Here is an 18,217-nt window from a genome sequence, read left to right on the forward strand (position 1 = left end):
ATATATATATTATTGTTCAAAAGTTTGGGGTCAGTAAGATTTTTAATGTTTTTAGGAGAAGTCTCTTCTGCTCACCAAGGCTGCATTTATTGATTAAAAATACAAACAAAAACAGTAATATTTTGAAATATTATTCCAATTTAAAACAGCTGTTTTCAATTTTTAAATATTTTACATAGTAATTCATTTCTGTGATCAAAGTTGAGTTTTCAGCATCATTACTCCAGTCTTCAGTGTCACATGATCCTTCAGAAATCATACTAATATGATGATTGATGCTCAATAAATATTCATTATTATTTTCAATGTTGAAAACAGTTGTGTACAGTTTTTTTTTTTCAAAATGCTTTGATGAATGTAAAGTTCAAAAGAACAGCATATATTTCAAATATATATATTTTTAACATTATAAATGTCTTTACTGTAACTGTTGATCAGTTTAACTCATCCTTCATAAATAAAAGTACTGATTTATTTTATTTATTTCCCCCAAAAATAAAATTTTAATTATTACTAACCCAAAACTTTTGAGCGGTAGTGTTTAACGTTACAAAAGCTTTAGATTTCAGATAAATGCTGTTCTTTTGAACTTTCTATTCATCAAAGACTGTACACAACTGTTTTCGACATTTAAAATAATAATGAATGTTTCTTGAGTATCAATCATCATATTAGAATAATTTCTGAAGGATCATGTGACAGTGACGACTGGAGTAATGATGCTGAAAACTCAGCTTTGATCACAGGAATAAATAACAGTTTAAAATATATTAAAATAGAAAGCAGCTGTTTTAAATTGGAATAATATTTTACAATATTACTGTTTTTGTTTGTATTTTTAATCAAATAAATGCAGCCTTGGTGAGCAGAAGAAACTTCTCTGTTATGTGCGCGCCACAGACTGCACGCACGTCCGCTTAGAGTTCCGCCTTTTGCCTTCCGTCAATATTACGTTATTAGAAAAATATTTTTTTAGAGAATCGATTTTTTGACATTTGTGAATCGATTCAGAATCGTCCACGTCCGCATCGCGATGCATCTAAGAATAAATTTTTTCTCCCACCCCTAGATTTCATACAACAGGTTAATAAACAGTTACAATTAAGTCACTTACATTTTAGATGCAATATTGACTGTTTTTGTTCTGTTTCAGCAGCGAAAATAGTTAAACAAAGATCACGGCAGAACCATCACGCATCACGTGTTTTCTCATAACTGAACGATTCAGCATTTTTAACGAATCGGTTGACTCAAAGATTGAATGATCAATCCATAAACATCTGTCTTAATCATGATCGACTCATTCGAACGAATCGTTTGAACGAATGAATCAATGACTCGCTTATTAAGATGGATGCCTGGCGACACCTAATGGCGGTTTAGTGTTGTTTAAAAGCATCATTCTTTCCCACATGTGTGTGATTTGTGTGTGCAACATTATCATTATTTTTCTTTCACTATTATATTAGCGATTTAAAAGCACCCACTCGTGTCACACGTCGATTAACCGGTGGGAAAATATCCTCAGACACATACCTAATAAATGTATATTTAAATACAATATTGGCCTACCTGGTAAAAAGTTTTATATACTATTTTGATGTCCTTTTGGACACAAGAGGGCAGTATAGCCCTATGTTTGCTTTTTTGTTGAACCAAATAGCACTAAATAGCCTGTTTTAACTTTTTCATTCTTCTTGAATTGCAAAAACAGAATAAAATGGGTTTAGTTGTGATATTTGTATTCTTTTATATAGAAATAAATGGTATATAATTACATTTTTAGAAGATTTTTAGTGTTTCCTTTTTGGACATTACTTTAATCCCTCGCCATAGCAAAACCGTTTGAGATATTTATTATCCATTCACAATTTAGCATATTTAATGTAGTTTCATCATGTTGAAAAAGTTTGGTACAAATAAAATAAATAGTTTAAGAGGAGTGGCTAAAAATTCAGAGGCTGATTTTGCAAAAAAATTCACATTCAGACCAAAATATCTGACTTCCTGATGGCCAGAGCTATTGAATGTAAATTAGAAAGTTGTCCGGCTTGATGAGAACAATATACAAACTGTTTTTTATTTACTGTAGTTAAAACTAACCCCCCCACTTTTGTCAAAAGCATGTTGAAAGTGACACACTTCCTGCTGCCAGTTGGTGGCGCTATAACTTTGACTCACAATAGCTACATCCATCTGATCGGCCTCTTACCACGAACACACTGCTGAAGTTTCATCAAGATCAGTTAATGTATGCAGAAGTTATTCCACTTCCGTGTTTCTCTTTTCTCGCCATAAATTCGATTCCTCGCCACAGCCAAACCGTTCGAGATATCAAAAATCCGTCCGCAATTAGGCATCCTCAAAGTCTTGACTACATGCACACCGAGTTTGAAGGGGACACGGTGAATTTTCTAGGAGGAGTACTTCACATTCCACAGCAAGCGTTTTCCAAACAACCCATAATAGCCGACTTCCTGTTGGGCTGGCGTAAAACTTGACCGGGGTAAAGTTGTTCGGCCCGATGAGATCTATATGTGTACCGAGTTTCATATTAATTCATGCGAGCGTGTTTGATATATGGATCAAGTTTTAGAACCCCGTTCAAGGGGGCGCTGTTGAGCCCCCCAGCCACGCCCGGGTACCAGCTTCAGCCCGGCCCTGATGGCCGTGGGTTCTGACCTGTGTGCAAAGTTTCAAGAGTTTTTGAGCACGTTAAGGACCTCAAAAGCCCCTGAAACCTTGATTAACAATATAAAAGCAATAGTCAAATCCCCCCCTCCCCTCACACACACACAGACACAGAGAGAGGGAGAGAAAATTCTTCAGAAAATCCACATTCAAACCAAAATATCTCTCTTCCTGTTGGTCGGAGATGGTTCATGTAAATTAGAAAGTTGTCCGTCTTGATGAGAACAATACACATACCAAGTTTTGTGATTCTAGGAAAAACGAAGCCCCCATTTTTGACTAAAGGTGGCGCTACTGAGCCATTCCACCACGCCCGTTTCTGAAACTTTGCACATGTCTACGGGCTAATAAATGTGATGTGTCTGTTGAGTTTCATGCAATTTCAAGTATGTTAAGAGTCTCAAAAGCATCCGAAAAGAATATTAAAGTTTGATGCGTTGCCACGGCAACAGTATCTAAGATATCAATAATCCTTTCACAGGTTTACATCTGCCGTGTGTCTACATTGTACACATAAAGTTTGAAGCAAATCTGGTAAAAATAAGACACTGATTTCAAAGCATTTTGAAAGTGATGTACTTCCTGCTGCCTGTTGGTGGCGCTATAACTTTGACTCACAATAGTCACATCTGTGCGATCGGCCTCTTACAACGAACACACTGCTGAAGTTTCATCAAGATCAGTTAATGTATGCAGAAGTTATAACACACTTCCTGTTTCATTTTTTCACCATAAATTTGTTTCCTCGCCACGGCCAAACCGTTCGAGATATCAAAAATCCGTCCGCAATTTAGCATCCTCAATGTCTTGACTTCATGCACACCGAGTTTGGAGGCGAATCGATGAATTCCCTAGGAGGAGTACATTAAATTCCACAGCATGCGTTTCCAAACAACGCTAAATAGCCAACTTCCTGTTTGGCTGGCGTAAAACTTAGAGCACGAAAGTTGTTCGGCCCGATGAGATCTATATGTGTACCGAGTTTCATATTATTACATGCAAGCGTGTTTGATTTATGGACATGTGTTTGGATCCCGTTCCAGGGGGCGCTGTCGAGCCCCCCTGCCACGCCCGGGTACCAGCTTCAGTCCGGCCCTGATGGCCGCGGGTTCTGACGTGTGTGCAAAATTTCAAGAGTTTTCGAGCATGTTAAGGGCCCCAAAAGTGCCCGAAAGGTTGACAAAATAATAATAATAATAATAAATATAGCTGCGAGCAGCGATTACGGTCCCAAGCCGGTGGCACCGCAACCCCGGTGCCTTTAGTTACCTAAAGGCACCGGGGTGGCGGTACCGCCGGCTTTGGCCCTTCATCGCTGCTTGCAGCTATATTTATATATATATATATATATATATATATATATATATATAAAAGACAGAAAATATTACTTGACTTACCTTATTCTGATTTTATGATACACTCAAAATATTCCACAACAAATCCTTTAAATTTAATGTAAAAATAAAAATGAAAGTAAGCAGTGTTGGGCTCACGTAACCCTCTCATTAGAATCAAAATGTTTCAACATTTGCAATGTATTTGGATGCTAAACTATTCTTTATTATAGGCTTTGTTCTTCACTCGTGTTCCAATATCGACGGAAAAAATCATCCTCTTCACACGCGCAAAAATGAGCTTGAAACATCACAGTGGAGCGGTGCTTACTGTGAATGTACGAATTGTACTACTGACTATTTAGAGCAGTGTAATTTTTATATGTTAGGTTAACTATTTTATTATTATATTTTATTAAGGCTATAATGAACAGGCTGCGATGTCAAGATTGCAATGCTGGAATGTGTGTTTGTGTGTGTGTGTGTGTGTGTGTGTGTGTGTGTGTGTGTGTGTGTGTGTGTGTGTGTATGTGTGTTCATGTTTTTCTATCCCGGTGGGGACTTCAACCTGAATGCACACAGACTCATGGGGACTCGTGTCACAATGGGGACCTAAATAGAGGTCCCCATGGGTAAACAAGCTTATAAATCATACAGAATGAGTTTTTTTGGAAATGTAAAAATGCAGAAAGTTTTCTGGGATAGGTAGGTTTAGGGGTAGGGTTAGTGTGAGGAGATAGAATATACAGTTTGTACAGTATAAAAACCATTAAGTCTATGGAGAGTCCCCACAAAGATAGTAAACCGTGTGTGTGTGTGTGTGTGGCGTGGGCGCGATTGAACAGTGGACACATAAAAACATACTCCGTTATTATACAGGACGACATTCAAACTGCAAAGTGTTAACTTATATTTGTGTACAGTCGCAATAAAACACAACATTGTGCTTTTGTAAAATAATTTCAAGCAATCCACCCCCCGAAAGGCGCTAATTTTAAAATGAAACTAAAATGCTCATGGCTGCACGGGCATTCATAACGGTGCGCATCCACGGCGAGGAACGAGCAGAACAGAGTGAACATTTTTCCGTTAATTCCTACTTCCATAGGAATTCATTTGAAACGCTCGCTCAACCACTATCAATGTCAGTGCGGACGAGCATATTTTACTTTCGTTTTTAAGTTGGCGATTCAAAAGCCCCCAGCGGTGTCACACGTCGATTAACCGGTGGTAAAATATTCTCACCGTCACAAACCTAGTATATTTTTATGTAGATACAATAGGCCTACCTGATTTTGAACACAAGAGGGCAGTATAGCCCTATGTATGACTTGACTTTTATGGTACTAAATAGTACAATTACTATTTTTAAACTTATAAATAATTATTAAATTGAAAAAAAAAAGAATAAAATGGGTTTAATTGTGATATTTGTATACTTTTATATAGAAATAAATGGTTTTTAATTACATTTTTAGAAGATGAGGCTTTTAGTTTCCTTTTTGTACATTACTTTAGTCCCTCACTATAGCAAAACCGTTTGAGATGTTTAATATCCGTTCACAATTTAGCATCTTTAATGCATTTTCATCATTTTGAAAAAGTTTGGTGTGAATAAAATAAACCAGTTAGGAAGAGTAGCTAAAAACTCAGAGTCTGAAATATCCAAAAAATCCACATTCAAACCAAAATATCTGACTTCCTTTTGCTCTGAGCTAATAACTGTAAATTAGAAAGTTGTCTGGCTCGGTGAGACCAATATATATTATGATTTTTGTAACTGTTGGTAAAACTAACCCCCCCACTTTTGTCAAAAGCATGTTGAAAGTGACACACTTCCTGCTGCCAGTTGGTGGCGCTATAACTTTGACTCACAATAATTACATCCATCTGATCGGCCTCTTACCACGAACACACTGCTGAAGTTTCATCAAGATCAGTTAATGTATGCATAAGTTATTCCACTTCGTGTTTCTCTTTTCTCGCCATAAATTCGTTTCCACGCCACGGCCAAACCGTTCGAGATATCAAAAATCCGTCCGCAATTTAGAATCCTCAATGTCTTGACTTCATGCACACCGAGTTTGGTGGGGATTGGATGAATTCTCTAGGAGGAGTACTTCGCATTCCACAGCAAGCGTTTTCCAAACAACCCATAATAGCCGACTTCCTGTTGGGCTGGCGTAAAACTTGACAGAGGGAAAGTTGTTCGGCCCGATGAGATCTATATGTGTACCGAATTTCATATTAATTCATGCAAGCGTGTTTGATATATGGACCAAGTTTTCAGACCCCGTTTAAGGGGGCGCCGTTGAGCCCCCCTGCCACGCCCGTTTCTGAAACTTTTCACATGTCTACTGGCTAATAAGTGTGATGTATCTGTTGAGTTTCATCCAATTTCAAGTATGCTAAGAGTCTCAAAAGCATCCGAAAAGAATATTAAAGTTTGATGCGTTGCCACGGCAACAGTATCTAAGATATCAATAATCCTTTCACAGGTCTACATCTGCCATGTGTTTAAATTATACACATAAAGTTTGAAGCAAATCGGGTAAAAATAAGACGGTGATTTCAAAGCATTTTGAAAGTGACACACTTCCTGCTGCCAGTTGGTGGCGCTATAACTCTGACTCACAATAGTCACATCAATGTGATCGGCCTCTTACAATGAACACACTGCTGAAGTTTTATCAAGATCAGTTAATGTATGCAGAAGTTATAACACACTTCCTGTTTCCATTATTCGCCATAAATTAGTTATCTCGCCACGGCCAAACCGTTCGAGATATCAAAAATCCCCTGGCAATTTTTCATCCTCAATGTCTTGACTTCATGCTGACCGAGTTTGGAGGCGATTGGATGAATTCCCCAGGAGGAGTATTTCACATTCCATTGCATGCGTTTTCCAAACAACGTATAATAACTGACTTCCTGTTGGGCTTTTGTAAAACTTAGAGCACGAAAGTTGTTCGGCCCGATGAGATCTATATGTGTACTGAGTTTCATATTATTACATGCAAGCGTGTTTGATATATGGACCAAGATTTCGGACCCCATTCCAGGGGGCGCTGTCGAGCCCCCCTGCCACGCCCGGGTACCAGCTTCAGTCCGGCCCTGATGGCCGTGGGTTCTGACCTGTGTGCAGAGTTTCAAGAGTTTTCGAGCATGTTAAGGGCCCCAAAAGCCCCTGAAACCTTGAAAAACAAAGATTAAATGGAATAGACAAATCCCCCCCCCCCCACACACACACAGACACACACAGAGAGAGAGAAAATTCTCCAGAAAATCCACATTCAAACCAAAATATCTGACTTCCTGTGGGTCTGAGGTTATGACTGTAAATTAGAAATGTGTCCTGCTTGATGAGAACAATACACCTACCAAGTTTTGTGATTCTAGGAAAAACTAAGCCTCCATTTTTGACTAAAGGTGGCGCTACTGAGCCATTCCACCACGCCCGTTTCTGAAACTTTGCACATGTCTACTGGATAATAAATGTGATGTGTCTGTCGAGTTTCATGCATTTTCAAGCATGTGAAGAGTCTCAAAAGCATCCGAAAAGAATATTAAAGTTTGATGCGTTGCCACGGCAACAGTATCTAAGATATCAATAATCCTTTCACAGGTCTACATCTGCCGTGTGTCTACATTATACACAAAGTTTTAAGCAAATCGGGTAAAAATAAGAAAGTGATTTCAAAGCATTTTGAAAGTGACACACTTCCTGTTGCCAGTTGGTGGCGCTATAACTTTGACTCACAAAGGTCACATCCATGTGATCGGCCTCTTACAACGAATACACTGCTGAAGTTTCAGCAAGATCAGTTAATGTATGCAGAAGTTTTAATACACTTCCTGTGTCCCATTATTTGCCATAAATTCGTTTCATCGCCACGGCCAAACCATTCGAGATATCAAAAATCTGTTCGCAAGAATTCATCGTCAATGTCTTGACTTCATTCACACCGAGTTTGGCGGCGATCGGATGAATTCCCTAGGAGGAGTATTTCACATTCCATTGTATGCGTTTTCCAAACAACGTATAATAACCAACTTCCTGTTGGGCTGGTGTAAAACTTAGAGCACGAAAGTTGTGCGGCCCGATGAGATCTATATGTGTACTGAGTTTCATATTATTACATGCAAGCGTGTTTGATATATGGACCAAGATTTCGGACCCCATTCCAGGGGGCGCTGTCGAGCCCCCCTGCCACGCCCGGGTACCAGCTTCAGTCCGGCCCTGATGGCCGCGGGTTCTGACCTGTGTGCAAAGTTTCAAGAGTTTTTGAGCATGTTAAGGGCCCCAAAAGTGGCAAAAAGGCAAAAAAAAAAATAATGAAGAAAAAAAAAAAAAATAATCCTTACGAAAACAATAGGGCCTTCGCCCTTTCAGGGCTTGGGCCCTAATTACAACATTTGGAATCAAAATTTGTTTTCTAGATATAACAAATCATCACCCAACGCTCAATTTTGACCACTCCACTTGTCAGACCATAGTTTCACCCCTGCAAGTAAATCTTTTTATATAGAATAAGAATTATGATGCATATTTTAAGATGTTGCATTGTAATTATTAAATTATTTAAATACAAAATCATTTATTTTTAATTTTTGCAGAAGCAAGGGTATAAAGCAATATTGTGTTCCAAATCTGAAACGCAAAAAATATAATTAAAAATTAAATTATTAAAAATTACTATTGTATAGGTTGTATACAAAGAAAAATAGGACAGAGTGGAAAGTACATTAGTCAACATTTGAAGTGGATCAAAACCTTTCATCAAAGTTATACATACAGTTTGAACAATACCCGTTCTTGTCTGAGGACAACTTTGATTAACTTTTTTGAAATACTAGGCCAACTGTATTTAAGAAACTATAGAATCCACTAGATTGGGTGAGGATATTATGACTTGGTCCTTGATGGAGCCCTGGGACAACTGGCGCCATCTTCGGGAAAGTTGACATCATTAAATGACAAAACCAGAGATTTCCAATATGCCTATAGTGGCTATCCAAGGGCATACTTCAGAAAAGGGGTTTTCCTGTACAAGACCGCCACAGGAATAATTCATAGTGTTTTATAAAATTTTAATAAACTTACCGTATGTCTAAAATTCAGTTAAGAATGTATGTTAAGTGAATGTACCCTATCTCTTTAAATAATACAATATTTTACTGTCCACATCAAATATGACTGCAGGCGCTTGAGAGAAATAAGAGAATGGCGTTTTGGCCAATCACGGCGCAGAATGTGATGACTGACAAGCTGCTCATCCAATAAAAATCAGCAGTGGGGCGGGTTTGTGTGAAGTTCGGGATAGTGAACTACACTCAGTTCTCCTTACTCGACTTGAAGACAGGATAATGATAGGCAACGAAACCGTAGATTAATTCACTCGCGTGAAGTGCAAACAAAAGCAGCGGGTAAAGTGTCACGTTTTAAAAAAAATGTAACAAATCGTCCGAGGAAGGAATATACGGATATATTGACGTCCATTAGACCAGTCAAACTGTTAAAACCGGGGAGTTTTCCACACAAAATGTTTATTGCCCGAAGACGGTTCCTTTGCGCGTGCACAGCAATGCCGATCATTTCATCTGGACGAATCGTTCTAACGGATACTGTAAGATCTGAAAGAAATGTGTTTGTTTTATAATGTGTCCTGGAGACTATTGAATAACTGGCTGACGTGGGGATCACGTAGGGGGGCTTGCCGAAAAAGGAGAGACACGGGCGGGCAGAGGGGCTGCGCCGCCGCGCGTCTGGGATTAACGTTACAGTAAACACAATTTCTTTCTTTACCAACTTGATATGGCTTTGACGAGATAATGCAATCGCTGGCATATAAAACACGAAGGAAACCATGTAGCATGTCTTGTTGTAGGGGTTCTGAGACGCTCAGACTGACCACTGCCTAAAACTTCATGGATGTTTACGTCAGTGAATGATTTGGAAGTTTGTAAAGTTCGTAAAGGCCATCGACCACTGCTGTATGAACTTTGTTTTTAATATCTGATGCATTTTATAAGTGCTGTCTAAGATGGTTGAGAACAGATGCTTTGTTCAGAGAGAGGAGGTTTACCGCTGGTTCTCCGTGTTGAGTTCGGCGCAGAGGGCTGAGTTCTTCTGCGGCCTTTTGGACCTATGCGTTCCCATTGAGCTGCGCTTCCTCGGTTCGTGTTTGGAAGACCTAGCCCGAAAAGACTACCACTCTCTGAGGGATGCAGAAATCAAAGCCAACAACCCGGCTGACCTCGCCAACCTGGCCAACATCACGGATGTGGTCGTGAGGAGCAAACTGCTCGTCTCGCTCGCGCTCCTCAGCTCGGACAACCGCGTAGCGGCAGGAGTTTTGTTTCGCACACTAACTCACATCGACACTATCATTAATAACTACGGACTCCAGCTTAACGATGGCCAGACGGGAGAGCAATTTTTGCTCCTCTTCACCATGGCTTCGAACCATCCCGCCTTTAGTTTTCATCAAAAGCAGGTGCTGAGGCAAGAGTTGACACAAATCCAGAAGATCCTACAGGTGACAGTTGGTGAGGCGTCGTCGACGTCACATGGGGGCGGGGCTTGTGCTGCTGCTCTCCCAAACGTGAGCGTGACCCCGACCTTCTCTTCCTTCATCACCTCATCCACCTTAAACTCCTGCCAGGCCGGATGTCCGTGCTGCAAGGTGGGAAACATTTACAGTCTGCATGTAATGGAATTCGCCCTGCATATTCTCTCAAATGCGTTTTAATGATCTTATTGTGAACCATTCATCCATCCACGTTTCATTTTAGAAAAAAAAGTTTCATCAAAATGTTTCATCAAGATGCAGTTATGCATCTTCCAGCGAAAACGACAGACTTCTGTCTGGTGATGTATGGAGGACATCTCCAATCATTTAGTCTGTTCAAACCCTGTTCATCTGCCTTCACTTTTGTGTGCAAAGCCCCACATTTTTTAGATCCAATCAACAACCGGTGCATAAAAGTTCCCTGCCCTACATTTTTCTTTTTCGATACTTTGATGTACGTCACAATACGAAAGAAAAGATTTGCACTACTTCCGTTTCATTGCGACTTCCAAACCTGTGTAACTGACTTTCATCCATATAACACAAAAAGAGATATTTTGCTGAATGTCAAAGAAAGTGAATGGGTCACATGGTTGATTAATTGATTATTACCAATCTAAATAGATTATTAGTATTTCTAATTCTCAGAAAAGTTGCATCTTTAAATTTAAGATCCACATTTTATAGGCATGTGCATATATATATATATATATATATATATATATATATATATATATATATTACATAAAGCTTCCGTATAACTGCAGAAGACTTAAAATATTGCTTTAGTTGAATAGATTATTTATTTTTATGGTCCATACAACATTTTGTTAAATAAAAATATCCACACACTTTCCTTGTGTGGAAAACAATGGATGTCCAAAATGTATCTTTTTTGTTTTCAGTAAATCAAAGAAAGTCGCAAGGTGATGAAGATGAATGTCACTAAGTAACAATTTTATTTTTAGATGAACTATCGCTTTAAGGTGTTAAACGAGTTTATGAATGTATGCTAAATAATGTTAGTGTCACAGTGTGGTTAATTTAGCCTATAACTAATTCCTCATAGGACCGACATTTTTATCCAAAGCAACATGGACTGCCCCCTTTGAGCAACCTGGGGTTAAGTGTCTCAGTTCAACAATGCTGATGGTTCATAAAACCCCTTTTGGTGTTTGAACCCACAACCTTTTTGCTTACTAGCCTCAACTTTTAAGCGCTAGGCCATACACCCCAAGATATACAGATCAGACCTGATTTATTCAACAGTATCTATGGGGAACACCAAGAGCAACAATAATGAACTGGGGTCATCTGGCAAAGACAAACAATTCAGCCATGAGATCTCACACAACTCCAACCAATGGGTGTTTACTGTTTAAATCTGTTCCATCCTCTCATGGGGGTTCCAAGTGCAGGAGTGATCTCAATGAATCAGTGCCTTTACGATGACGCGAGACTCACACTTACACTTTCTTAAACCCAGCGTGTAGTAATGTAATATCGCAAATGTATAATTATGTTGTAACTCAAAAATGTTAGCTTGGTGAGTCAACAAACAGGCTTTGAAAACTGACAGAAGCAGCAAAACCCTTTCATTATAGAATATGATATTATACAACAGTTCCAGAATAAATAGATGTAAAAATGACATTAAATGTGCTGACACGATGCACACACAGTTCTGAAGAATATTGCATAGCATCTGCTATGGATTTTTTATTTATTTTTTGCTCTTAGCTGGTGTTATTAAAACCACACCAGGACTGCCTGTCTTTATGGCATCTTGTTGTCTTCATGTCATCGTGTTCTTGATATGTCTAAGCAGAGATTGAAATGCCTCCACAGCACCGTCTGTGTGAGACTGAGACTGAAAGAAAGAACCACACCATTTTTTTTGTAATCTGTAATGACGTTCAGATGACGACCCCCCCCCAGTCTAACTACACTCCTGGGCAAAAAAAAAAAAAAGGCAAAGTATTAAGTGGTCTTTTAATTGTCTTTACCATTTCAATCACGAATCACTGTTCAGGAAATTAGCAAGAATTGCACAAATACTGTAGTAGAGTGTAGATAAAGTAACTTAGCACGGGAATAGCTTTTTACAGCTTTTTCAATCAATTTTATTGGATTTAATAGTTCATAGTAGTTGAAAAATGTCTCCCAGTTTAAGTTTAAGGCTTTAAGCTTAATGTGAGACCAAATATTCACTATTTTTTGCCCAGTAGTGTATATACACTAACACTATCAGTCAAAAGTTTGGAATATCGGGCCGTTTTTGAGCATTGGTTGGCTTAGTTTCTTCTGTATGTTCCGCACCGTTGGCTTTGGTCGAACGCCATTGGGTCTTTTTTGGGGGCCGATTCAGCAAGTTAAATCGGTGTCAGGCCATCGCTAAGAGAGAGAACTTTGATCGGCTGTTCAGCTTAGCGAACGAGTCAGTGCACGAGAATAAAAGCGAAATTATGAAAGCGAGCAAAGAAGTCATGAAAGCACAGATAGAAGGCTGTTAAAATTTTGCATCATCTTACCTGAGCATTCGAATACATAGATATTTTCTTAATAACATGAGCTGGCTATAATGAAGAAAGTGATCAGAAAATAAAGACTGATATTCCAAATGGTTTTCGGGTTTGTATATCTGCAGTCGTATTTTCGGTTTCCCTTTTTGAATGACGAAAATAGACTAGTTACTAGTTGACAGTCGCCTGTAGTCCTTTTGGTGTGTTCAAGCGCAGCTTTTTGGCCGAGACGCAGCCAACGAGAGGCGACAACACAGTCGGCTTGGTGTGTCCTGGGCTTTATGCTCACCAGGGCTGTATTTATATGACCAATAATACAGTAAAGTATTAAAATTAAAACTAATTGTATTCTATTTGAATACTTTTTAAAGGGTAATTTACTGTTGTGATGGCAAAGCTGAATTTTACTGTATTTTAGTGACTGTATTTTCAGCAGCCATTTCCTCAGTCTCCACTGTCACATAATCCTTCAGAAATCAGTGTGTGTGTTTTGTTTTAATTGTGATTTCGTGATTAAAATAACTTTTTGGTTATGTGAAATTGGTTTCTATACTTACAGTACTACAGTGAAGGATCAATGTGCGGTTAAAACGGTAAAAATGCATGTTGGCAAAATGTGATAAAACACTTCCTAATGTATGTTGAGTCTTTTATTGTGTGATCCCAGTGTTGTCAGATCTAAATAACTCTGGTGGAGTGTTATCTGTACTGACATGGGCTCATGAGGCACACATGCTGCCGAGACCTGTGCTTCAGCGGGTGTAGTGGGAAAGTACCCTGTGAAGGCAGAGAAGGCGGTTCTATTTAGTGATTTGTTGGTTTTGGCTTTCATGAAGTGAAGCTCAGCACATTTCTCCATGCTTAAATCAGCCCTCTGTGTAACTCTCCTGTGATTCATCAGGAAGCACCGACTGCTCGCTTGTTCAAGAGACCTTTATACTAGCCTAAACATCAACAAAAACACATGCTCTTTTGTCTTGAGAAGCTTTTTGTGATACTTTGATTGTAATCGCCAACATTTATTTGAATAACATGTCTAATAGCACTGTTTAAAGATGCCATGACATCCAAATTGGGCCCATTTGAGCACTTTCCACATATTGTGTTTTTAAAGCAATAGAGGCACCATATATAATGTTTGACAGGAATGAAAACGAGGCTGTGAGGTATAGAGATACAGTGTGTTCAATGGAATGTACTGGAGTTTAACAACATGCCAATTGTTCAGCTTAAAAAAAAAAAAAAAATTCAGTAGACAAAAACTACATAAGTTTTGAAAGTTGTGAGTTCTTTTGAAATATTAAGCAGCTCAACGGCTGATAACAATGAGAAATGTTTATGCGCACCAAATCACTAGAGCTGGGAGCTGGGTGCAAACACATGCATAACAATTGCTGAAATGAACTTAATATTTAAATAAACAAATAGCAAATATCGCCAATATTTTGACCTTGGTAAGCATTACAGATTTCTTTCAAAATTTTTGAAAGTCTTCCTGACCCCAAACTTTTTAATAGTAGTTATATGTTCACTAAACAATTATATAGCTAGTTTTAAACGCATCCAGTGTCGGTATCCAAATGTTTTTTGGCTTGTCCCATCTCAGAGATCTTGACCTTCTCGATTGTATCCCACAATTAAAATAATACAACATTGCCAAAATTGTCATAATCTGTTATAAATAAATGCCCATGTTTAACGTTCCAGTCAATTCCTGATGGATAAAATCAAGTTCCCGCCTACATTTTTTCATTGGCTCTTATTTTACACTAAATTACTGTATGTCAGATTGTTTAGTTAAAGGAGTAGTGAAGGCCATATCATGCTGACTTTAAACTGACACAAAAGCAATATTTTTGCTTACATCAAACACAGCTTGTCAAATAATCCTTAAAAATAATCCTTGCTCTTCTTTGTCTGCTATGAACGGATTTTCTCAGCTGTATTTTTCCAAGGAGTTCTTTCCTTTATGTTGTGATCCACACTTCAGCTGAGTCTTCAACAGAAGGGCATGTTTTTCAAAGAGAGGAAGAGAGGAACGGAGATTTGGCAGCGTGGGATGTGGATGTGGCAGCAGTGGACTGTACGGTAGTCCTAATTGGTTTCAGAGCTGGCTTTTACTAGCTGCTGTGCTTAGCATTTGTGGTACCGGCCTCCTTTTGCTTCAACTCTTCTTTAGCAAGCTGGAAGATGTAACCTCAGATCAGAAATCAGAATGGGTTGTGGAATTTGTAATCTGATTATCTGATAAAGCAAAGCTAAAATGGGAAACATTTGCATTTATCCCCCAGTTTCACAGACAAGGCTTAAGCCTAGTCCCAGACAAAAATGCATGTTTGAGCTGTTTTAACTGAAAGTAACTTGCACTGACATTTCTTAAAATACATCAGTGCCATTGTTTTGTCTCATGATGCACACCATAAATGTTTTTTCTAAGGCACATTTATAAAAGCTACTTAAATGTCCTAATTGAACTAAGGCTTAATCCTGGCTTAAACTAAGTCCTGTCTGTGAAATAAGTTCTATATATTTTATTTTTAATTCTTAGATGTGCTGCTCAGAAGAAAATGACATAATGGCTCATGTGTATTGAGTTGGCTTGATTACCAGGATGACTAATTATAGAACAGTCATCTACTACCAGGAAGTCCATGACTCACTTTTTAGTCAGTTTTTAGGAAGTTGCTTCATTGAACATGAATATGTTTGCAAACAACATAGTAACAAAACTGTTTAGCGACATACAAGAGTAAAAAAAAAAAAAGTTTACAACTTTATTTCTCATCATTGCAACTTTATATCTCTTAATTCTGAATTTACATGTCACATTGAGACTTGCAATTGTGATTTTATTGTAATTTCAACTTTTTGGGCTCTATCATACACCCGGCTCAATGCTTTTTTGCTAGTTTCAGCCTGACGCAGTTATCATTTTCACGTCCTGCGCCACGTTGTTTAAATAGCAAATGCATTTAATTGCAAGACCCACCCACCCAAGTGTGACAGCACTAATGGGACAGTATGCCCATGTTCAACCTGACCTATGTTTAAACTTCTTTTCCAGACTGTACAACGAGAGGTCACAGGAGGTCAGACAGATGAAGGCTTGGGTCCTGAAATGGTGCCACCAAGTCCGTCGCTCTTGTGCCAGGAAATGCCACTCAAAGTGCACGTCCGAAAACCCAGCAAAGGTGAGTTCCACAACTTTAGTTGCAATACGATTAACAAACGCACTCCACATTGTTGGGTGCAAGACATGCTAATACAGAAGCTGGAACAAGAATGCGCAGGCTGAAATCTTTTAAACCAAAGTTTCATTCATGTGAGACAGCTGGTTGAAAATATGTTCTCCCCTCCTCTCAGGCCTTTTCCAGCAGAGGAGGATACATTAATCAGAGTGACAGTTAGTTTGCAGAAAGTGATTAGTTTTAGGTGGTAATCCAGGATCTGTTATATCTAGCCAGTAGCCAGTTTTTGACCTGAACCGTTTTAATTGGTAGTTTTCAGCCAAGAGCAACCATGAGGCGACCTCTTGCGATGTCCAAATGTAGTAGACGTTTATTTTTTTGTATGCTTTGTACTATCATGTGGAGCCAACACATGACATGCAGGGAAATATTTGTATATCGTGGCCACGAATTAACAATTCGTACCCATGGCTTACCAATATGTCGCATCGAACAAAGTTTACATAGAGTGACTGTTTTGTCCACGTGTTTTTGACCATCGCTGTTGTAACGTACTGGGAAGCAAGAATGTTCCCAGACAGGAGATTTATATGATGCAGGCAGCGGCTTGTATCAGGTGCACAAACCGAATTAAGTTGATACCCACACACACAGATCTACAAAGACTAAATAAGCAGTATCTCAGAAGCAAGGGTTGTAATGAATATAGAAGTTGTTATTAAATAATATGAAATAAATTGCATTTCCAACAGAGTATGGACAGCTGTTGTGTTTATTTTTGCCTCACTAACAAATCTTTGCTGTTGGGCGGAAACCTCGCATCTCCATATTCCGTCATTTTCATTTTCTTTCATAAATCTATTGCTTACATCTGTCTTTTTTTTTTTTTTTGCACAAATATTTAACCAATGAAACGTATTAAAAATAGCTTGTGACTAAACTTTGTAACTCCATTGGATCCTCAAACTGTCCGTAAAACCTTATAACTCAATCTTGAATGAAGTGCCGCACACTGTTTGGACCGTCTCTGCTTGTTTGCAATGCAATGGAAAATAAATAACTCTTTGAATGAGTACTGCGTTTTCTTTACTCAAGCATTTGAGGAGCAGAGAAAGAGTGTCTTAGTCTAGGATTTGTCACAGTCATATCCAATTCTGTCTTAAATAGCCTGTGTGAAGGATGTTTTTTATAACATGAGATTTTGGCCAAATGTCAGGAAAAACTGAGCGCCCACATAGCTGCAGTAAACTTTATAACCTGTAAGTTGATGAAAACGCAATGCACTTACTGCCTCAGATGCGGCCGTTCTATTGACGGACACAACACGTATGTCTGAAATTCTTCAAAAATGTGCTGGTCAAAAACCTTGTAACTCCATTTGAGCTTGATTTCAGTAAAATGCTAATAATATAATGACACATGCAAGTGTCTGAACATATATAAATCACAGTGTTTAATTATTTAAAAATATAGTGTTTTTTCCATTTCTTGAGGTTTTGGAGATACAAGGTTTCAGCCCGACTGCGACGAAATATAGTTTATTTTCAGTTTTAATTTCCAGAGTTTTAACATTGCTTTATGGGGTTTGGAATGCAATGTTTTTCTATTGTTATTAGGACCGAAATACATGCTACATAAAATCCATTTATTATGAATTCCATATCTGGTTGAAGATTGAGCCTCACGCATAAGGGTCTGCTTATCAGGTTTAATGGCTTCTTTAGCTGTAGTTATGAGATTTTTGATCATTGATCTCTGCACTCTGCGTGAACTTTTGGGTCTTATTGTGGACAGACTATAAATACAAATGGGTATGAGTCCCCAGAGTTTGCATTCTTAACTTGTGGTACATGAGAGAGTTTGCCTCATGTTTAATGGAATATCTTGGCCTGGCACTTTTCAAGACTGGT

At 38.5% G+C, this 18,217-nt stretch overlaps 1 protein-coding gene across 1 annotated transcript in view; it reads left to right on the forward strand.

The window, feature by feature from the left end:
- Positions 1 to 9,349: 9,349 nt before the first annotated feature.
- zcchc14 (zinc finger, CCHC domain containing 14) overlaps positions 9,350 to 18,217 on the forward strand; it is a 30,376-nt gene continuing 21,508 nt past the window's right edge. The window contains exons 1-2 of the mRNA XM_079860292.1: positions 9,350 to 10,711; positions 16,184 to 16,310. Of these exons, the coding sequence (XP_079716418.1) occupies positions 10,070 to 10,711; positions 16,184 to 16,310 (769 nt within the window). The 5' untranslated portion in view covers positions 9,350 to 10,069. The remainder of the gene's footprint in view (positions 10,712 to 16,183; positions 16,311 to 18,217) is intronic.

Source organism: Squalius cephalus (genome assembly GCF_949319135.1).
Source record: "Squalius cephalus genome assembly, chromosome: 23".
NCBI lineage: Eukaryota > Metazoa > Chordata > Actinopteri > Cypriniformes > Leuciscidae > Squalius > Squalius cephalus.